Here is a 22,896-nt window from a genome sequence, read left to right as displayed (position 1 = left end):
TGCCCCTCCGGCCCCCAGGAGTACTCTATAAGCCTCCTAAAGGCTACGCACGGCCATTACAAAAAGAGGGCCCGTTTTCGTGAAAAACGGGCTGTTTTGGGGGAGGTCTGCAGAGTGCAAAAACTAATTTTTTTTATTTGCCCCTTCAAAATCTTGGTGCATCTTATACTCTGAAAAATACGATCTCCTTTATTGTCATTGTACGAAATAAATACAAAGAACTTGGTTTGAGCCAACTGGTGCAATTCATGACAACAAATGCAAACAACATAAATAGCATAAAGAACAATCCCAATGCAAGAATTTCTGGGAAAAGGAAAAAGAAAAGGAAGAGGTAGTCCTCGACTTAGAACAGCCTGCTTAGTGACCGTTCAAAGTTATGGCAGCACTGAAAAAAAAGGGGACTGAGGAGCATTTTTCACACCTTTCACACAGCATCCCCTGTGGTTGAAATTCAGACACTCGGCAACCGTCTCGTATTTATGACGGTCACAGAGTCCCAGCATCCTCTCTGACAAAGGTTTTTTGCAACCTTTCTGACAAGCAAAAGCAGATTCGCTTAACAACTGCGGCAAGAAAGGCTGCAAAATGGCACAAGGCGGCTTAGGAACTGAACTCCAGGGCTCAATTCTGGTCGTAAGCCAAGGACCACCAACCCAAATCCTCCTCCTCCTCCCAACTCTTACTTCTGGAATTTCTCCATCAGCTTCTTCACCATCTTGTCGGTGATCCCGGGGCTGGCGGCTTCCGCCAGGCTGATGCTCTTCTCCAGCTCTTCAATGGCCTGCCTCTTGCTGGCGTTGTTGGAGTCTTGCTGCTTCAGCTGAGCAGGGGGCAAAGAGAGCTGGGTGAGGGGCTTCAGCGGCAGCCATGCAGGGCCCGAAGGGGTCAAGAGACTCACTGTTCTGACCGAGGCTTCTTCCCAAGAGCCTGAAGGAAACTCCCGACAAGAACCCCTTTTATTAATTGACTGTGAATTCTGCTCATTCACATCCAGCAAAGTCTTTCCAGGGAGGATTTGCAGTCACAGACCTTCTCTGGCTTGGAGAGCTGCCAGGCCGAGATCTGCAGAACTTGGCAAGGAGTCTCGGAGAGTCACAAACCAATTAAGTGAACTAATTGTCTCCTGCAAACTCTCCCTTCGCTCCTCATTTATTTCCTCTGGGAGGGGCCATTCATCATCCACCTGAGGTCTTACTCCCAAGTCGACCCTTGTTCCTTAGCTGTTCCCTTCATCTGGCCACTCTGCACATGCGCACACTGGGAACAGGCTCCAGCTGTTCTTCTGCCTCACTGATGTCTGACTCCGAAGGCAGCTGAAAACTGGCACACGGCTTTGGCCCCCTCTCTGCCTCCAACGCAGAGCCCTCATCAGAGCCTTCCCCAGACTCCAGGACTGGCCAGGTTCCTCCCCAACCTCCTCACTGTCCGAATCGGCTACCAAATCTGCTGGCCACAACACTCACCTCTGCAAACACGGGATTGATGATCAGGGTTAAACAGCCCAAGGTTTTCAGGAGATCTTGGTCCTAGAGAGTCAGGAGGGATGTTTTCAGACACAGCATTTGAAGCGCCCTGAAATCTCGAGAAATCCTAAGTCCGAAGCATCACAGGCAAGATCTAGCCAGCTGGTGATTCCAGGTGGGAAAGTAAGCGAGTCCAGCCTGTTCAATTTGGAGATGCCTTGGCCGCAAACGACTGGCAAAGTGCCCTCTCAATTTGAGGGTCTCTTAATGGGAATGGTGGCACGGTTTTAAGGTCCTTTTTAAAAAAGATATTCTTTGACCCGGGGTACGAATAATCTGGAGATGTATAACTGACAATATGCAATAAATAAACTTCAACGACTTGTTGTCTCATCTAATAAAAGTCAAATAAATCCCTTTTGAAGAAGTGATAAATATGCTGGCTAAACCTACTGTTCCGTTCTGCACTTTCTTGGTGTCTGGCTTTTTCCGCACGGTTGTGAAACTCCACTCGGGATGGGAATTATTCTCCTTGTTGCTAGACTCGCTAAGAGGCAAGAGGGAGGGGGGAAGGCAAAATCAACCGATCAATTAGAGAAGTAGGCTAGGTGGGCTTGTTAAAAACATTCACAAGGGGGCTCAAGGCCCTCCTGATCTGGACCGCCTTTGGGTGCATGGAGAGCCAGCCGGTCCTTCGGCCCTCGCGGACCCCCTCCCCGCCATCCAGACTCACGAATCCGAGCCGTCCGAGTCCGTTTCGTCGCTGCTGTGCCCTTCGGCTTTCCACCTCTTGAACCTGTCGATCAGCTCTGTCAGGTAAGAAGTCTTCTTGGCGTTTTTCAGGATGAATTTGTGCTTCAGCAACTCCTTGGCTGTGGGACGCTGGAAAAGATAAGAAGCGTCGATTCGTTTTTCCAGAAGAGCCTCAACGCGCTGGAGGTGGACGAGGGCAGGAGATCGAAAGGATGGCCTGCTTCCGCTAAGACCTGCTTATCAAATTCTCAACCACCATAGGAGAAAAGCTCAGGGTTGGGAAAAGGCCTTCCTCTGGAGAAGAGCTCCTCCAGAACCCATTCAAGACATACCATTGTGGAGAACCTTCTAGTTGGGTCTACGACAACTTGCCATGGCCAACTCATCATGGCGAACTTGCTGTGGGACAACTCAACGCAGAACAAGAGTTATATCAAAGCCACAGTAGAATAGAATAGTTAAAGAAAGAATGCCAAAGGAGGGGAAAAAATGAAATGTGGATGACAAAAGTTAAAATAACGTTTTAATTATTTTAAATAATTAAATTGAAATTGTTGAATTGTCCCACAGCGAGTTGGCCCTTCCTTGGTGAGTTGGCTATGGCAAATTGTCCCATTCCGCTTCTAATTGACTCCTCATCTTATAAGTCCACCTCGCCTTTTCTTGCTGTTGTTTCTTATTAATTTACCTTTCATTCTGTGAAATTCATTCAGCATCCCAAATAACATGAAAAAATTAAAACGTTTTAGATTGTGCAGGAATGGACAAGTTAACGTCAAGATTAGAGGACAAAGAAGAGTCCGAATACTATGAAATTTGGGATAACTGGTATAAATGGTTGCACAACAGGAATAAAGTTAATTCAGCCGAGAAACAATAGGGAAATGTATAGAACTGTAGATGCGTGTATATAAATATAGAAGCGATATAAGATTGATCTATACAGGTATGAGGACAGAACAATGTTAATGTGAGGATTGTAAGATGTTATAGAGGGAGAAAACAATAAAAAAAATCTGCTTTTTTTTTTTTAAAAAAATTGATGCTAACCACCATTCTGGAAGTTGGGATCCCGATAGTTGGAAGACTCCCGAGAGTCTGGAAGTTGGGATCCCGAGAGTGAATCCGCAGAACGCCTTGAGATCTAAACAAATCTACCCTTCGTGACGCAAACCTCCATTGGCCTGAACAGTAAATTCATCAAGGGCAACGATTAGACTAAACGTTTTAATGTTCTTTCGCCAGCGTTCATGGGTCAGCAGATGTTTTCCCGGGATCGGCCACAGCTGTCCACTTCCCTTTAACTTCTGAGTGAGACGTGAGCTTTGCCAATCCAACCACACTCCCGACAAAACTTTCATTACACGTCTCATCTAGAATCTGACTCAAAATTAAGCTCCAACCATTCATCTGATTCATTCATCGGCATGCGCTAAACATCCTGTGCGGTTTGAAACAATCCTCGGCCAAGCCACAAAAAAAACAAAAAAACCCACAATGCCTGAAGGGTTATCCTGCTGCGTTTTGGGTGCAGAGAACAATGACGGCAGCCTTCGAAATCATGACGCATCAGGATACATTTAGCCCCCCCTCTAAAAAAAAAAAAAGAAGCTCCCCGCAAGAGGGACCTCCCCCCCCTGGATTCAGGGGCAGGTAATAGGCCAAAACACACTCACAAATGTTGGGTCCTTGTTCAGACAGGCGTCGATAAACTCTTTGAAGGGTTTGCTGAATTCCCCGGCGAGGGTGGGGGGGTTGTTTTTAGGGATGAGGAAAAGGACTCGCATCGGGTGCATGTCGGAATTCGGAGGCTCCCCTTTGGCTAGTTCAATGGCGGTGATCCCGAGAGACCAGATATCAGCCTGCAAGAGAAGAGAATTGGGCCGGCTATCTTGAATGAGGTCAAGAATTCCCCAGCCCCCTCCCCAAAAAGGCACAAACTGAATTGCGTGATGCGGGTCGATGCTCTTCCGTGTTTCGGGAGCACCTTTAAGCGACGCGCAATGTGCAAACGCCCTTCGGTTTTTATAACCTGGGCAGTCGGGCTCATGATAAAACTGTGGATACGTTTGCTCCTGGGGAAGAACAAACCGAGCTGATGGGCGCGGGGAGTTTGGGTGAAACTAAGGTCAACGGGAAGCCTGGAAGATGGACTATCAAGTTGGAAGCATGCTTATGTTGTTGCGACTATTGTCGCTTCTTTCCGCTTGCCAAAGCATCAGGGGGCAGGGAAGCGGGAGGTGGAATGTAGGCCCCAGACATCGAGAAGATGAGCATGAGAGCCAAGGACACTTCAGCAGGTGTTTGCCAAACTCAATGACGCTTTCTCATAGCAATACAATGACGTTCAACTGGACAATGTGACCTGCACTAATAGGGGGAAGGCAAATCCTACACTTTAATTATTTGGGTTTGCGCGGAAATTAGCTAGATCTGGTTTTGCCCTCATCAGGCGGAATGTAGGCTCCAGACATTGAGAAGATGAGCATGAGAGCCAAGGACACTTCAGCAGGTGTTTGCCAAACTCAACGTTTTCTCATAACAATACAATGACGTTCAATTGTGACCTGCACTAATAGGGGGAAGGCGAATCCCATACTTTAATTATGTGGGTTTGCGCGGAAATTAGCTAGATCTGGCTTTGCCCTCAAACGGTGCCGAAATGATGGACTTAATGAAGTTCTGCATTCGGAGATTGGATCCTCTCGACCTGCTTTGCTTGGGTTTGCCAGTCAGAGTGCTGACCTGAGCTACAGAGGAGTGGCTCACTCACTACATGGGGAGAATGTCTCTGTGTTTAAGCAGCAGACCATCCTCTGGGCTACGCACTGGCTCGTCTTTTCTGGAGAAGCGCCAAGAGTTTTTCATCTAAAAGCTTTAAGGAGTAAACGGCCAAAAGAGAGGGAAAAAGCTGAACCTCCCTGCATGTGAGACAAAAGTCAGAAGATGGAACAGGTATTCAGGCTTCCTTGGTCCTCTTATTCAGTCCCATCAACCGTTTATTTATTACTTGTATATTCATCTTATTTGCTGTCCTTCTCCTCCTCCCCTCAACCATTAGGGACTGGTAATTTCCCTTTGAAGACTTAAGACATATACGGGCAGGCCTCGACTTACGAGCACAACCGAGCCAAGAATTTCTGTCGTTAAGTGAGACATGCATTAAGTGAGCTCTGCTCCATTTTACAGCCTTTCCTGCCACGATCATTCAGTGAACCGCTGCAGTTGATAAGTTAGGAACACTTATGTTAAGTGAATCTGGATTCCCCCTTGAATTCGCTTGTCGGGAGGTCATAAGTGGGGATCACGTAACCCTGGGACGCTGCAATGGTCCTAAGTCTGAACCACTTGCCAAGCATCTGAATTTTGATCACAGCATCCTGGGGATGGCTACAAAGGTCGTAAGTGGGAAAAACGGGCACTTTTTTCACCGCTGTTGCAACTTGAACAGTCACTAAACGGACTGTTGTAAGTCGAGGACTACCTGTATTTTAAAAAGTCCCACTACACAATGAGCTGCCATTCTGGATGATAACCAAATGCTCCAACGTTCTTACATAAATTAAAGAGGCCCTCCGGGGTCTACTAAGGATCTTACTTTCGAGTCGTAGGCCGACTGCTGTATGACTTCGGGGGCCATCCAGAAAGGCGTCCCTACGAAGGTGTTCCTCTTAATTTGAGTATCGGTCAGTTGTCCAGCAACCCCAAAATCTGCAAGCTTCACATCTCCTTGTTCAGACAGCAACACGTTGGCAGCTGGCCAGGAGGACAAGAGAAGGAAAACTTCATTTAACAAGAGAAGGGACTTTGTGGTCCCGAAGGGGACGATTCCTCTCTCCCTTTTTTTTACGCACCTTTGATGTCTCTGTGGATTTTCTTCTCTGAGTGCAGGTAGTCCAACCCCTTCAGGATCTCCTTGAGCATCGTAGCAATCTGGAATTCGTCGAAGGGCCCAGCACGGAGCTCGAGAGGGAATAACCAGAGTTTATAAGCTTTAACGAAACCCTAAGTCCCGTGTTGGTCCTGTTTGCTTTCCTTTTTAAAGGTCTTAGGGCGAGAGAGAGATTCAAGCTTTCTCTCCGTCTCGCCAGAGATGACACTCCAACAAAAGTTCTACGTCACTACATTAAAAATACCTGGAAAGAGAGCTAGGCCATTATCAAAAATAAATCTGGATGTTGTCAACATCTTACTCTCCTCAACTCATATCTTATTCTTTATCTCTTGCTTTGTTACTAAGAAAACCTCTGAACGTGTTGAGATCAGTGGAAGCACCTAAGCGTGGAGAACTCAAGATACTATTGGTGTGCAAGGCTTGGGAGATAGCACAAAACCACCTTTGATCAGACTTCAAGATGAGAATCGGTTGCCTACAAGCACCACTTCTGTCCCCAGGTGAACTTCTCACGGCAAGGAAGCTCATCAGAAGCTACAGAAACAAAGCAAAATCCACTAAGAGACCTTCTCATAATTGAGGGGACTTCTCTACGATGCCTGCCGGATCTTGCCCACGGAAGAAATGATTCTTGGGTGTTACAGATAAGACTACCTTCTGCTCTCTTGACATCACTTCCTCTAGCCCAGGGCTCTCCAAACTTGACGACGTTAAGACTTGTGGACTTCTAGAATTCCTCAACCCGCCCTGGACGCCAGCTACTACAAGAGATGTGGACTTCAACTCCCAGAATTCCCCCTGCTGGCTGAGGAATCCTGGGAGCTGAAGTCCACAAGTCTTAAAAAGTTGCCAAGCTTGGAGACTCCTGCTAGCTCTCAATGTTCCTCAACCTGAGGACTTCAACTCCCAGAATTCCCTAGCCGGCATGGAGGATTCTGGGAGCTGAAGTCCACCTCTCTTAAAGGAGCCAAGAAACGCTTTTTCCTAGTCTAAGTGAGACGGTCTCTGCTGTGCTGGGTAACAACTGAGAGCCATCCAAGGCCAAAGGGAGTTGCACCAGCAAAGCTAAACTGAAGCAGATGCTGACATTAATCTGAGGAGACAAAAGCAGGCTTCATACCCCACTGAGGACATTTCTGGAGGGCCTAGACGTAAATACTGCGGCAGAATTATCTTGGAGGAAAAGGGTGGGTCTCCCAGAGAGGCCTGTGGTCAAGCTGCCTGGGGGGGATAAGGGAGAATTAGGCATCTCCCTTCGGGCTCTCTGCTTTCTTGGCCCCTCCTAAGCTGCACCCACCATGAAGGACGCCTCTGTCGTAAGCAATAGGCCCTTTCAGGCTTCGAAATTCACAGGAACCCAAAATGGAAACGCCAGCAGTTTGAGCCCCTCAATATTAGCCGTGTTTGCTCCCACAGCAAACTCTCCGGACCGCCTTCCAACAGAAGCATCTCTGTCTGTTGAAAGCTGATTTTTTAATTTTTATTTTTTAAAGTCCGCCTTTCAATTTATTAACGGCGATAGGTAGTTTGCATAACTGCAAGGTTTCCTTTTGCTAAAAAAAGGTCAAGCAACAGGCTCTTTCTTCTAGCAGAAGTTTATTTACAGCCCGAGGCGGAGGAGGGACGCAAGCAGTTCTGTCCCTCGGCCACCGGACCCGAAGGGAGACATTGAAGTCCCTGGGCCAACTGGAGGCTCCTGCAGGAAAATCTGTGCTAATAGAAAACATGTTTCAGTCGGGCGAAGGAATTCCAGTCCCTGCCCAAGGACTGAGTCACGAAGGCAGCTCGGTCAAGTTTCACACCCTCTCGAGCCTCGGTGGCAGACAGGAAGGAGGACACTTGTTTGTTTCTGCCAAGAGGCGAAACTTTCTTGCCCGCGAGCCTTTGTGATGGACCGCAGCCGTTGAGAGGTATCTCCCTGGAGGTACTGCAATCTGTAGAAAGTGGCACAAGACTGCAGACAATCATGGGCTGCTGCAATCCACCATTAGGTAAAGGTTCCCCTCGCACAGACGTGCCAGTCGTTCCCGACTCTAGGGGGCGGTGCTCATCTCCGCTTCAAAGCCAAAGAGCCAGCGCTGTCCGAAGACGTCTCCGAGGCATGTGGCCGGCATGACTCAACGCCAAAGGCGCACGGAACGCTGTTCCCTTCCCACCAAAGGTGGTCTCTATTTTTTCTACTTGCATTTTTACGTGCTTTCAAACTGCTAGGTTGGCAGAAGCTGGGACAAGTCACGGGGGCTCACTCCGTTACGTGGCGCTAGGGATTCAAACTGCCGACCTTTCGAGCCGACAAGCTCAGTGTCTTAGCCCCTGAGTCACTGCATCCCTTAACCCACCGTTAATAGAGCTTAAAAATAAAACACATCAGGTGTTTCCAAAATGCAAACTTTGGGACTATGCGCAAATAATCAGGAGTATCTTTTAGGGCTGCACACATCTGGAAATGACCTCTTGACTCAAACATTTAGAGTCCCTGACTAGCAATTCTAGAATCATGAAATGGCATCATCCATTTCAACCGCTTACAATACGAATCAACCAAGGTCATAAAGTGGCTGAAATACTTACCAAATCCAGGGCCGATCCACCACCTAAATATTCCATTATTATCCACAACTTTGTGCCCTAAAAGGGAATGCGGGTAAAAGGTTAGCAGTTTTCCTCCTAATTCCCGTGGACAGGGGAATGTGGGAAAAGGGGGCAGGAACCCCGTGGAATTTCTTTTGGTTGGGGGGCCTATAATTGTAATATATTTGGAAACAGCACTTAGCTGGGGAAGAACGGGACGAAAGATCCACCGTGACCACAAAAAGAACAAATTAAATTTGGGGTCTTCTCTGTGTGATGAATTGTTCTCACTGTCAGGAAATTTCTCCTCAGTTCTAGGTTGCTTCTCTCCTTGATTAGTTTCCACCCGTTGCTTCTTGTTCTACCCTCAGGTGCCTTGGGGGATAGTTTGACTCCCTCTTCTTTATGGCAACCCCTGAGATATTGGAAGACGGCCATCATGTCTCCCCTCGTCCTTCTTTTTATTAAACTAGACCTACCCAGTTCCTGCAACCGTTCTTCATATGTTTTAGCCTCCAGTCCCCTAATCCTCTTTCTTGCTCTTCTCTGCACTCTTTCTAGAGTCTCAGCCCACGGCCCACAGATCAGCTGATCCAGAGAGAGCCAGAAGTTCTGTCTCTGTTTCTGGCACACTCTTGCCAGCCCTAGCATCGCTGAGCCTGCCTCTCTTTTTGTGGCCGCCACTAAAAAGAAGGGGCGTGGTACCTAGGGTTTGTGGGGGTGGCCTCCGCAAAGCCGTTCCATGTGGATGGCAGGTGTGGGGCGCGTGAAGCATGTTCCTTCCCCCCCCCCTAAACTAAACCAGTTGGAAGATTTGGGGCAATTTTCCACCCAGAGCCTCCGTTACGGACACGTTTTAACCCAGCAGCATTTCCTCCAGACGGATCAAAAGCTAGGCAAGAGGCCTGTTGTGGCGGATAGGAGAGCAGCTCCTGAACAGAGCTCGCTTTGTTAGGCAAACACACGGGGCATTGACCCTCTCAAGAGGTTGGAAACGGACTGCTCAGGTGGTTGTGGTGCTACTTCTGGCACCTTCTATAACGCTCCACATGCGCTGGGAGGAAAAACTGGAAACATACGTTGGTTCTGTGTCACACGGCTGTGGTTGCCCAGGCGCCTTTGGTGGGTACAGGGCGGCTTAGCAAATGTCTCTGAGAATTTGCCAGAATAAACCGTAACTGGGTGTGGATCCCTTGGCATCCAAGGAGCCGCTTGGCTAACCGTTACGGGCCAAGGACGTTTAACGCAGGTACGTAGAAGGGAGGACATGTTTGGTCTTTGGAGGAGCAGCGATGTGTTAGTCTGTGCTTTATTCAGAAGCCTCTGAATCGTGTTAGTTAGTCAGAAAAGGTGCAGAAATTGGTCCCCCTCCTGACTCTTTCAGCCTTGAATTCACAGCAGAAATCAGAGGCAATTCTGATCATCCTTTTGGGGACTATGACACAACTTGGGTGTTAAGGAAAAACTCTTTGTATTGTAATTCCTATAAAAAAAGATGTGGAGACTCTAGAGAGAGTGCAGAGAAGAGCAACAAAGATGATTAGGGGACTGGAGGCTAAAACATACGACGAACGGTTGCAGGAACCGAAGAGGAGGACCAGGGGAGACAGGATAGCAGTCTTTCAATATTTGAGGGGCGGCCACAGAGAGGAGGGTGGTTCAAGCTATTTTACAAAGCACCCGAAGGCCAGGCAATGAAATAATGGATGGAAACTGACCAAGGAGAGATTCAACCTGGAAATAAGGAGGGACTTTCTGACAGTGAGAACCATCAACCAGTGGAACAGAAGTTGCCTTCGGAAGTTGTGGGAGCTTCATCCCTGGAGGCTTTCAAGAAGAGATTTGATTGCCATCTGTCAGAAATGGTGTAGGGTCTCCTGCTTGGGCGGGCGGGTTGGACTAGATGACCTACAAGGTCCCTTCCAACTCTGTTAATCTGTTAGAATTAAAACTCTATGGAATCTGGACACTGTGATAGCCTAGACTAGAAGTTCATGCATACCGTATTTTTCGGAGTATAAGATGCACCAAGATTTTGAAGAGGAAAATTTTTTAAAAAAGTTTTTGCACTCTGCAGACCTCCCCAAAATGACCCGCTTTTCGCTCATTTCTGCCCTCCAGAGCACTCTGGAAGCCTCCTAAAGGATCTCCACGGGCATTTTGGTGAAGGGGGGAGGGGTTTCGGGAGGCAGAAAAAATGTTGCGTTCAGTGTATAAGACGCACCCAGATTTTCAGCCTCTTTTTTTGAGGGAAAAAGGTACGCTTTATAGTCCGAAAAATACGGTAGAACTGTTCCGTACAGGGTCGCTTCTGAACTGAAACCGAAGGATGTTTGCTGCCCCTCCAAGTCCGAAGGTAAAGCGTTCGTGCTCCCTCCAAACCCAGGTAAAATGGGTCGCGCCATGCCCCCCCTCCACCCTCTCCATGGCTCCTGGACACCCCAACTCATCCCCTCCCTGCAGAACCACCCACGTCCCAGTTGGGAGCCCGGTGCGAAGGCCCCGCCTTACCTTCAAGTAGGAGCCGTAGTACTTGGTGACGTAAGGGCTGTCGCATTGGCTGAGCACCGTGATCTCCTGCTGGATGTCCTCGATCTCATCCTCGGCTTCTTCCAGGTCGATGATTTTAATGGCCACCACATGCTGCGTCCGGTTATCGATGCCTTTGAAGACTTCTCCGAAGGAGCCCTTCCCGATGCGCTCCAGCTTGGTGAAAAGCCCCTCGGGATCTGCTCGGTGGTTCTGTAGGGGAGCCAAGAGGACAGGTCAAGGCACCCTGGGACTTCGAGCACGGCTGAGGGTTCCTACGGTGGGGTCCCCAGAAATAATGGGTGGGTGGGTGGTGTCTTCCTTTTTTTTTTTGCAAAAAGTTTTATTTTTTCCTTCTCATATACCAGGGGTGGCTAACCTTTTGGTTGAGGCGTGCCAAAAGCGGGGGGAGCAGGGGGGGTTTGCGGGCATGTGTGCCCTCACCCATAATGCAATGCCCTGCGCACAACACCAACATCACCCCCTAGAGGTGTGGTGGCCTAGAGGTGTGGCGCTCTCGCCTCACAATCAGGAGGCTGTGAGTTCGCTCCTAGGTAGAGGCAGATATTTCTCTCTCTCTCTGGCCACAATGAGAATGTATCTGCCGAACAAAACTCCGCACTGGCGACAGGGAAGGGCATCCGGCCATTCAAACACTCTGCTAGCGCCATTCAGTTGCCCAGACTCCACCCTGCAAGGGATTATGGGGCTGTTAAAAGGAGGGGATGAGTTTTTATTTGTTCCTTGGAAGTTTGGAAGACAGACATACCCTGGGGTGGGGGAGAAGAGACGAGACTTCCAGAAAGCCGTAAGAAATGCTTTTGTTCTCTTTTTTGAAGTGTCACCATGCACATTCCATTTTTAATTGGCTCCCTCTAGTTAACCACAGAGGCGGGGGAGGGAGACTGGATCTCAACCACAGCCTGGCGGGTTCCTCCTGCCTCAGGGCACCTACGGCAACCCTGGTTCCACCTGGTTTTTTTTAAAACATTCAGAAAGCATCTGGTAATGAACCAAAGGCCACGCTGGTCAATGGCAAAATAGAGCAGAGCAAAGCAAAGCACGATCAGGCGCATAGACCGTTCGCAAGACTGTGGTATAGGTAGTCCTTGACTTACAGCGGTTCATTTAGTGACTGTTTGAAGTTACAACAGCACCGGGAAAAGTTACTTGTGAACGTTTTTCACGCTTAACAACCATTGCAGCATCCCCGGGGTCACTAGATCAAAATCCAGACCCTTCGTGGCAACTGACTCATACTTATGACGTGTCCCAGAATCGCGTGATCCCCTTTGGCGACCTTCCGAAAAGAAAAGTCAACAGAGAAGTCAGGTTCGGTTAACCACCATCTGACTAACTTCTCCACTGCGATGCCTCACTTGCCAACCGTGGCAAAACTCACTTAATGAATGGCTCACTTAGCAACAGAAAACTCGGGCTCAGTTGTGGTTGTAAGTCGAGGACAACCCGTAGAGATGATTTATTCAAGACTACACAGAAGAATGTGGTCGAGTAAGAAGTTCAGCACTCAACTGGCACCAGGCAAGGCTCAACGGAATTCAGGAGGGGTTTCACCTGTGGGAATGCCACAATTCTAAACTAAGGACATGCTTAACTCCACCCTCCTTCGCTCTGCCCACTCTTCAACCTCACGACAGCTCCATTTCCAAGAATGCCCCAAAATAAAAACGGTGGGTGGTGGCAAATTAAGACTGGCTTGCTCAGGAAAAGGACAAAAGGAAGCAAAAGTCTTGATAAGGACTTCAAGGCCGCCGTTCTAGGGATGCCGAGTTGGGGGCTCAGTCCGGGGTCATGTTTCAAGTCATGGAAAAAGAGTGTCTGGCTGAAGAATGGGGCTCTACCGCTGATCCTGCGGCGTCTTCAGAAGATGGGCCTTGAGGTTCTGCAGCTGGGGGCCCCTGCAAAGCCTCTGGAATCCCAGCTTTGACGAAAAGAGCCTCTTTCCCGCCACATGTTCTAAGCTGTCCTTTTCGCGCACAAGCACCTCTGGTTGTGCAACGTTTCCCGCTTGCCTAATTGTTTCTCTTTAAGAAACCAGCTGATAATTACCCAGACGGGGGCCTTCCTTTCTCGCTGGAAAAGCTCAATCCCCTGATGGAAATTTCCATCCCTACATCTCGGCACAACTGGCCGAGGCTGCTCAGGGTAGACAAACAGGCCACTGCAAGAGGATTCCCACCCCCTCCCGCTTTTCTTTCTTTCTTTCTTTCTTTTTTCTTCTGAAGCGAGTCAGGCGGTGCCAATGTCCCGGGTTCCAGGCCTTTGGAAGTCAAGCAGGAATTTCCAGAACTCGGTGTATTTTTAGAACAGCCGCCCCTGAAAATCCTGTTTAAAAGCGCAACAGCAGCAGCAGCTCTATGCAAAGATCGCTCCAGCTGAAAGAAACATAAGCACATGAACTAATCCGGTATTCAGACCAGACCGGATCTTGGAAGCATTTACAAGCCACATTTGCATTCTTAAAGCTCGCCCCAGGCCCTGGGGACTCCCAGGAAACAGTCAGACGGAGCGAGAAAGCAAAGAGGACGGAGAGTGCTCTTGTTCTACAACAGGGGTGCCCAATCGGGGCAACTTTTAAGACTTGTGGACTTCGACTCCCAGAATTCCTCAGCCAGCCAGCCAGCCAAGACGTATCATCTACCCTACTACACCCATGACGTCTGAATTGATGCTTTGGTTCATGCAATGTATGGATCACCCCAGACGATGAATCAGTTTTAACCAAACCTCGGGTTAACCTTCTTTAGCAATAATGTGAGAACCAGATCTTGAATTTCAATGCGGAAAAACAACTGAACAATTTCCTTAAATCGCATCCACTTGTTTAATGCTCTCTGGTTTAAAAAAACAACAACAGAAGTCTCACATGCACACAAATTCCTCCCCTGTTTTGGTCCTCAAAAGAGACAAGGCTTGTGAGCTTGTAACTGCGCAGCCTACACAACATGAAGTTGCTCTCTGAAACTGAAGACACTAACGAGTCTCAGGGCTACACAGCCAGCCATCAAACTAACCTCAGCCCTGGCTGCTTCAGAAGGCCAAACTGAAGCATAAAGCTGCTTTTCACAGCGCGTTGTTTGAGCCTGGAGCCGAGAACAAGGCCTTGTGTTTTCCAAGCGCTCTGTCCTTTGTGAAGACACACTTTAACCGAGAGTGTTTGATCCTCCCCGTTACAAACGCAAGAGTAATCTGGAAGTCAAGAGGGAAAGTGCCTCTTTGCCTGACAGAGCTTGATCAAGATGACAACAAAGCGAACGCAACAAGAATAATCTTGTTCTTATAAAATGCACAACAAATTGTTGCCCTTCATTAAAACAGCGCCCAGGGATTGCAGGCTTAGGTAAATAGGGATCTCTCAGCCGGTTAAGATTCGTTTGAACAGATTAACAATAGTTGGAAGGGACCTTAGAGGTCATCTAGTCCAACACACACCCCCTGTTCAAGCAGGAGACCCTACACCATTTCTGACCAATGGCAGTCCAATCTCTCCTTGAAAGCCTCCAGTGATGAAGCTCCCACAACTTCTGAAGGCAACTTCTCTTCCACTGGTTGATTGTTCTCACTGCCAGAAAGTTCCTCCTTATTTCCAGGTTGAATCTCTCCTTGGTCAGTTTCCATCCATTATTCCTTGTCTGGCCTTTGGGTGCTTTGGAGAATAGCTTGACCCCTTTCCTCATCTATGGGGCAGCCCCTCAAATATTGGAAGACTGTTCTCCTGTCTCCCCTAGTCCTTCTTTACATTAAACTAGACGTACCCAGTTCCTGCAACCGTTCTTCCTATGTTTTAGCCTCCAGTCCCCTCATCATCCTGGTTGCTCTTCTCTGCACTCTTTCTAGAGTCTCCACATCTTTTTTATAGTGTGGTGACCAAAACTGGATGCAGTACTCTAGGTGTGTTCTTACTAAGGCTTTATAGAGTGGTATTAGTACCTCCCTTGATCTTGATTGTATCGCTCTGGTAATGCAGCTTAGGATTGCGTTGGCTTTTTTTGGCTGCTACTGCACACTGCTGGCTCCCATTTAGCTGGTTGTCCACTAAGATTCCAAGATCCCTCTCGCTGCTATTAAGCCTGGTTTCACCCAGATTATATGTGTACTTCTGGTTTTTCTTACCTAAGTGTAAGACTTTACTTTTCTCTGCACTGAATTTCATTTTGTTAGATAGGGCCCAGGGTTCAAGTCTGTCAAGATCCATCTGGATCTTGAGCCTATCTTCTAGGGCAGGGGTGTCCAAACTTGGCAACTTTAAGACTTGTGGACTTCAACTACCAGAATTCTGGGAGTTGAAGTCCACAAGTCTTAAAGTTGCCAAGTTTGGACACCCCTGTTCTAGGGTGTTAGCTCGAGAAACGTCTTGAGAAACTGTTAAGGACCACTGGGCTTTCCATTGTTAATGGATTTAGTGGGATCCCGTTCTGAGTAAGCATTTTGGTTAAAGAGAGATCGGGAAACATCCAAACCATGATTTCCTCTGATTTCACCACTTGTGAGACGGATAGGATCATCAGTATTATTTCTGCTACTTCCCGAGTCTACAAAAATGGAGAGAGAGATGCTGAAAGATGTCCTTATTTCATTTTAAATCTCCGTGTTCCATTTATTTATATGTTTTTAAACTGCCACGAGGACTCCACAAGATTCAAGAGTCATAACTAAGCAATCATTTCCAACATTATTTCATCGCAAGGTAATGCTGAACAGGGCACTTTATGCGAACAGTTTATAAGAATCTTTTTTAAAATAAATGTTCCTGAAGATATATGCCCGTGACCAGGCATTTCTTGATAACTACTATAGAACATAGCTTTTTAAAATAGCCTCTTCTGCAATTCCAAGAGCCATTTTGAATTCCAAATGGCCCCAATAAAAGTGTGGTGGGTGTTATTATGGATTTAATTTGTTTGCTAATTTAAACTCCGGTGAAACCTGAAAGACCAAGTGAGCCGTGGACTGAGCCGCTGAATTATTTTTACAAATTGCAGGAATGCTGGTTAGATTCCAGGTTTTTCTGCGGGGCGCCTGCGATATTAGGATCTGAAAAAAGAGCCTTGTTGCTAAAGAGAGGTAGTCCTCAACCGACGACCACAATTGAGCCCAAGATTTATGTTGCTAAGGGAGAAATTTGCTAACTGATCCGTTTTACTACTTTTCTTTGTCAAGGAAATCGCTGCGGTTCATAAATTAGCCTCGCGGTTGTTACGCGAATCTTGTTTTCCCTATTGACTTGGTTTGGTCGCCAAAGAGGGTCACGTGACCCCGGGACACTGCGACTGTCATAAAAGTGAGTCAGTTGTCAAGTATCCGAATGTAAATCAGGTGATTGTGGGGGATGCTGCAACGGCCGTGGGGGGAAATGGTCATAAGTCACTTCTTCGGTGGCGTTGTAACTTTGAATTGTCACTAAGTGAACTGTTGTAAGTCGAGGACTAGCTGTAATACAGACTTGCTTGCTTCCAGCCCAGGAAAAGCAGCTGAAGGAGTGTTTCTTCAACTTAGCAACTTTTTAAGATACATGGACTTCAACTCCCAGAATTCCCCAGCCAGCACAGCTGGCTGGGGAATTCTGGGAGTTGAAGTCCACCTATCTTAAAAGTTCTTATGGTTGAGAAGCACCAAGCAAGCAACTCTTATCTCACCAGAATGTCTGCCTCGAACTGCAACTGCAGGTTTGAGGCCCCCAGTTTGACCACTGCTGAATATTTTGGGAGCTTGTATCTAAAGATGAACAGATTCGGTCACCCAATATCAGATCTGACATTCCTGGGGCCGAATATCCTCGACCCCTTCCTTTTTTCCAAAGGGAACCTCTGCTCACACCTGCCATCAACACAGTTGCAAATCCTGCAGGTCTCTCATCCTTGCTGCAAATGTAAGAACGAGATCCTGAGCCCTGGAGCAGCAGATCCAGCAAAATCCTATTTATATTCAGAAGACCTGCAAATGCTGACACCAGCTGCTTTGTTCTCAATGAAGGAGAGTTATGAATGTAACTAAACAAACAAACCGAAAAGGCACAAATATTTACAATCGTGTGAAAGAAATGAAACACTGGCTTATTTCTGCGATCATTTCTGCTTGAAAAGTTATCTTGCTCCGGCTGAAAGTCCCAATGTCTGCGCACTCACGTTTTTCCCACAGGGCTAACTTCCCTGAAACTGTGAAAGGATCTTGAATTTCAGATCAATTTACACTTCCTGAAAACAAACCACAGGGACTTCAACGCCATCCAGAAAAAAGTAACAGGATAAGTGAACAGGCTTCACTAATGGTAATAATTAGAAGTGGCCAAATCCTTTCCTATCTTTTAATCATATAATGGTCCCTTTCTTTATTAGGAGCGTGGAAGAGGAAGGATGGCATGAGGAGCAATTTAAAAGCTTGGAAGAAAGAATTGTTTACATCACCTGCTTTCCTTTTAAGTAATAATCTAACAACAACAAAAAGGAGCTGTTTCATTAATAGTGTATTTATTATCTTAATACTATGGCAGAATGCTTTGAGGAAACCCACGGTTATTCCAGGAAATCAGTAGAGCCCAAGAATGAAAATGATTCAAAAAAGGGAAACTTTGGGCAAAACAGAAGATCTGATTTTAAAACATGAACATCAAAGGAGTGAAACTGTCAATAGTCATTCACTGGCAAAACCAGGAGATAAAATGAGGAAAACGGGCTGTGTTTTTCCCCCTTCACCCATGCTTTTTTCATGTTGCTATTCAGCCACAATCTTTTAAGCTAATAGAATTTGTAATGGACTATTAATTTCCCCGCACGTTAAAAAAAAATCAAATTACATGTCTGATTAGAGATATATATGCAATACTTTTTTGGGGGGGAAGAGAAATTTCAGGAGGAAAATATGATCAGCTTAAAAGTACTTCCTGATCAAGTAACTTTGTCTGCCTCAAGTTCCCACATTCCTCGGTGTACATTTTAAGATTACAAAAACATATTTTAACTGACTAAGGCTGAACATTGAAAAGAGTTTTATATAGCACCGGTATAAAAGGAACTGAGCTCCAGAAGAGCTGATAGTCAAGATACACTGAAGTTAGACTTCCATCTATGTTTAGAAGACCGTCTCAACCATGAGTGGGATATCACATCAGACATTGATCCAGTGGGAGTAGATTATTCATAGAAAAGTACCGTATTTTTCGGAGTATAAGACGCACCGGAGTATAAGATGCACCAAGGTTTGGAAGAGGCAAATTAAAAGAAAAAAGTAGGTAGGTAGATAGAGGGATAGAGAGGGGGAGAAAGAGAGAGAAATACAGTAAGTAGGGAGGGAGAGAGAGAAAGTAGTTATGTAGGTAGGTAGATAGAGAGAGAGGGAGGGAGAAATAGAGAAAGATAGAGAAATACAGTAGGTAGGTAGGGAGAGAGAGAGAGAGAGAGAGTCGATGTATAAGACACACCCAGATTTTCAGCCTCTTTTTTTGAGGAAAAAGGGTGCGTCTTATACTCTGAAAAATACGGTACTTAATTCAAAGGAGCTGGTGGGGGAAACCTGGTGGAGAAATATCATGGTCAATCTTGGTTATAATTAAAAAGGGCCGTATAATTGCTGTCTACATGCCAGAGAGCCCCTCCCTCTCCGTTTCTCCTACTTTGATAAACCAAGCATTGCAATTCGAGACTCCTTGGACATTTTTAATCCACCAGCTCAAGCCAACTGCAACTGGGGCAGAGGTAGGCCAGAAATCTATGGGGCACCAGGTAGCTTCACCTTGGAAGGGGGAAGGGACAGGTGGGGCTTAGCTCAGCGGTGCCAAACACAACGTAGGCAACCAAGAACTAACCCTGAGAATACAGTTGGAGGCGCAGAGATGAACCTGCCCCAACTTGAACCGAACCCTCTACAAGTTAAAACACGGATGTAAATATAGCCATGACATAAACAACCGCTGACTCCCTGAAGGATCCCTACGGTGCCCTACGAAATCTAATGTTCCACAGAAAGCAGCAACAAAAATGCCTGTTTCGACAGCTAATTCTCTGTGTTTGTTCTCGTTGCCTCTCGCGTCAAACTTTGCCCGCTGGAAAAATTCTTGAGTGTTCACTGTTGGTGGAATCTAAGCAGACCTGGGCACAATCACTCTTAATCAGCAGCTTCAAAGGCCCTAATTCTCAGCAGAGAAAAGAAGAAGAAGAAAAAAAAAACCCCAACAGGCCTTTTTCTCAGTATTTGACGCTTACAGCATGCTGCTTTGAGCAAACAGAGAGCTGAACTGAGCTACACTTCCTGCACGCAGGGCTGTGATAAACTTGTGGCCAGCTCACAGGGCCAAGGAAGATGGGGAAAGATACTGCAAGGAGTAGATAAACTTCATTATAAATACACAGTATTTATATACAGAGCAGAGAGCTGCCCCGTTTGCTAAGAAGGCTAAGAAGATTCATTTCGTACCCCACCACAACTTCGAAAATACTGGAAATAATACTTTCCCCAAAGCAAGGTTATTCGGTTCTGGGAAGCAGCAGGCCCAAGCCAAGATTGGAAATCTCAACTGGCAGCAACCAGCTGCTACCCTAAAATTCACGTGTATTCAAAAGATGAACAAATACACCGATGCTCGGTGGACTCACACGAAGAACCAAACCAGACTCACCCATCCACTTCCTGTACTCAGACTGGCTGTTGTTGATGTTTTTTTTATTTTGCATGTGTTGGAGAAGCGCAAACGTTGCGGAAGAGGGATCCTGAAACATACACCAATTCCTAGGAAGACTGGAGCAGATTTTCAAACGATCTACCAAACCTTGCAAACGTTAACGTGGGTCTGTTAAAGAACAGATCTTGACGGGCTAACTTTATTTCAAGTTTTGATTTGGTAACTGCCATAGTAGACTGATTGTTCCACAGGCACCTGACGGTAAGTCTTCATTTTGAGCAAAACCTTTTGACAAAATACACTGCATCATTGTGGCTATCAAACTAGATGGGTGGCACAGCAATTAAATGAACAGCTCAAAAATTAGCTCAAAAAGCACAGGAAAAAGTGTCCACCATTTATTGTTCCTCCTCAGACTAGAAGGAAATGCCATGTGAGATGCCAAAAGGGTAAGTCCCAGGCTGGGCACATTTTTATTAATCACATGAAGGAAGTGGAGGGAGAATGCTTATCATATCTGCAGATAACACAACGTTGAGGGAAGCAGCTAATATCTTAAGACCATAGCAATAAAATTCAGAAAGACCCTGATAGATGAGAGAAAGGGCTCGAAGATGCCCAAATGAAATTTAAGAAAGACCCTGCTCCAAGTTAGGAAACTGAACATCAAAAGCACAGGTAGAGGAAAAGGGACACCCTACTAGACGATACTTGTGGAGAATGTCTAGGGAAAGGGGTGGCTTGCAGACTTGAGTATGAGGAAGTGATGTGGTATGGCTACAAAAAAAAAAGGCAGATGGAATTTAGACTGCCTCAACCGAAGAACAGTTCTGAAAACACAGGAAGTCACTCTTTACGCTGCATTAATCAGACTCCATGTTGATCACTGGGTTCAGTTTTCAGCAACACAACACACACACACACACACACACACACACACACACACACACGGAGGGCTCACACCAACTGGAATAGATCCAGAAACGGCCAAGAGAATGACCAGGGAACTGGAAAATAAGACAGAAGGGAGGCCCTAGAAATGTTTAACCTTGAGAAGAACAATGAGCCATTTAGCAGCAGCTATTGGGATGTTACAACGGACATCCAATCCTATCCACAAAGCACATCGAAGCCCGTCCTCGGATCGTCCCAGAACACAAAATAAGGGATAGGTAAGCAGACTCCAAGTGAATATCCTGAAAAAAACAGCAGCCACTTCCTAGGGGCCTGATGGTGAAGCCAACTATCAAAGAAGACCGTAGACTTCCCTTGGCTGGATGAGCTCAAGCAGAAGGAGGTCAACCATCTGTCAGGGGAGGTTTTCTCTGGATTTCTGCACGGAGCAGGTCCTTGGCCTGGGTGGTTAAAGCAGACATCCCCTCCTCCCCTAGTCCCAGTAGCAAATCATCATTCATACGATGAGGAAATGAGCCGAACATAAAAGGCTGAAGAAGGGGAAGAGGAGGAAAGAAAATGTGACTTGAGGCTTCATCATGATATACCATGTTTAGTGAAGAGTCTCTGACCTGGAAGTGTGTAAATGCACCCCCCCAGGCTAGCCGGGATGGTGATAGCTTCTTTCCTGCCTTATTATAAACAATGGTTAATTCAGCTGTCAGTCCCTTAAAAGAGTCCTGTGGATTAAAGCTGTATAAAAGGTTTCTAAACAAACGAATAAATACATTTCCCATGCCGGGTTGCATGCAAAAGCTAGAAAGGATGAAGGGAGGAAAAATCCCGGCTCTTTCCCGCCTAGGCATCTGATCCCGTTTCATAATAATATGATGCAAAACAAGATGGAATTAAGCAAGGACAAGAAGCATGAAACATGACATTAAATGATTTAAACAACCCTTTAACACCCAAGTTTAGAAATTCAGCCTTGGGAGAATGTTATGATGTCTGGTTATAAACAAATTCAGCAGAGGATCCAAAACAACCTGGAAAAATACCAAAGTCTCAACTTTTGCATCCAAACACTTTGGAGAGAGTTTCCCGGCCATACTTTTGGGGGTGCTTTGCGCTCATCAGCCCTTCAGTGGGGCCACTGGAGAAAATCAAGCTGACCCTCAACGTTTATTTCCCTTTGGAGCAAGGTCAGATTTTTTGGAGTGGGTGGAAGTGGGTGGGGGGGGGGGGGGGTAAGGAAGGGACTCAATGCAGCCCAAATTTGCCTTGCCTTTGTTTTCTAAGAAGCCCCCAACTCTTTTCCGTGGAGAAAAACACCCGAGAGAAGGAAACCCACCCACTCTAAAACACGGGCTGCCTTTGAGGGGGGGTCTGCCAGGATTCCCCCTCCTCCCAGCCTGGCAGCAGGGCCCCCTCCCCTTACAGCCCCTCCCCTTGCCACTTGGACCCCCCACCCCACCCCAAGGAAAACGGGGTGCAATTCCTGTATCGCAAAGAGACCCCCGTTGCCAAACTCCCTCGAGAGGGGAGGGGAGCCCTGGCAGGGGGGGTCCCCTCGCCCCCCCCCACCCCCTCGAAGCCCACCTGCGATCCCCCCCAGCCCTCCCCCCACCGCCAGGCAACTCAGCCCCCCTCCCAACAGGGCAGGGACCCCCGCGGGAGAGCAAAGACACCCGTCAGCCCCCCACTCACCCGGGCCCCCACTCACCTGCATGCCGGGCACCTGCACGGCCACGGGCGAGAGGGCCATGGCGGCTGCGAGGAAGAGGAGGAGGAAGGCGGCCTCAGCTGCAACGGGGCCTGCGGGGGAGGCGGCGGGAGAAGCAGGCTGGGGGGGCTCCGCAGAGGCCCCGCCCGCCCAGGCCCACCCCGGACCCGCCTCCCCACACTCCAGAGCCCATCCTCCCCGACCGGAGGGCCCTCCCCGGCGGGGCGGCGGCGGCGCCTCCGGGGCAGGGAGGGCCTGGACGGGCCCCGGGCCTACTCCCAGGCCGCGAGGGGGCGGGGGGCTCCGAGGCCGACCGCCGCTGCCCTTGGGGGGGCTCCCCGCCGCCGCCGCTGCCCCCGGCCCGCCGCCCGCTCGCGCTCACCTTTCCGCCGAGCAGGGGAGCCGGCGCCCCCGAACTACAGCTCCCAGC

The 22,896-nt window shown here is 47.7% G+C and overlaps 1 protein-coding gene across 3 annotated transcripts in view; it reads right to left on the bottom strand.

Annotated features, from left to right (window-relative positions):
* The window catches only part of STK26 (serine/threonine kinase 26), a gene marked incomplete at its 3' end in the record, with an annotated part of 25,072 nt that extends 2,176 nt beyond the window's left edge, over positions 1–22,896 (bottom strand). Inside the window, exons 1-11 of one of the 3 annotated variants that reach the window (XM_081963904.1) lie at positions 22,849–22,896; positions 22,467–22,558; positions 11,197–11,427; positions 8,686–8,742; positions 6,074–6,182; positions 5,818–5,975; positions 3,896–4,081; positions 2,200–2,348; positions 1,920–2,013; positions 1,467–1,529; positions 687–823 (exon numbers count right to left, since the gene is read on the bottom strand). In XM_081963904.1, the coding sequence (XP_081820030.1) occupies positions 687–823; positions 1,467–1,529; positions 1,920–2,013; positions 2,200–2,348; positions 3,896–4,081; positions 5,818–5,975; positions 6,074–6,182; positions 8,686–8,742; positions 11,197–11,427; positions 22,467–22,508 (1,226 nt within the window). In that variant the 5' untranslated portion in view covers positions 22,509–22,558; positions 22,849–22,896. Of the gene's footprint in view, positions 1–682; positions 824–1,466; positions 1,530–1,919; positions 2,014–2,199; positions 2,349–3,895; positions 4,082–5,817; positions 5,976–6,073; positions 6,183–8,685; positions 8,743–11,196; positions 11,428–22,466; positions 22,813–22,848 lie in introns of those variants that run through there. The other 2 variants (XM_081963903.1, XM_081963905.1) reach the window with 2 other exon arrangements.

The sequence above is a fragment of the Natrix helvetica genome (genome assembly GCF_964273705.1).
Source record: "Natrix helvetica genome assembly, chromosome: 11".
In the NCBI taxonomy this organism is placed as follows: Eukaryota; Metazoa; Chordata; class Lepidosauria; order Squamata; family Natricidae; genus Natrix; species Natrix helvetica.
This window is presented reverse-complemented; position numbering and strand designations above follow the sequence as displayed.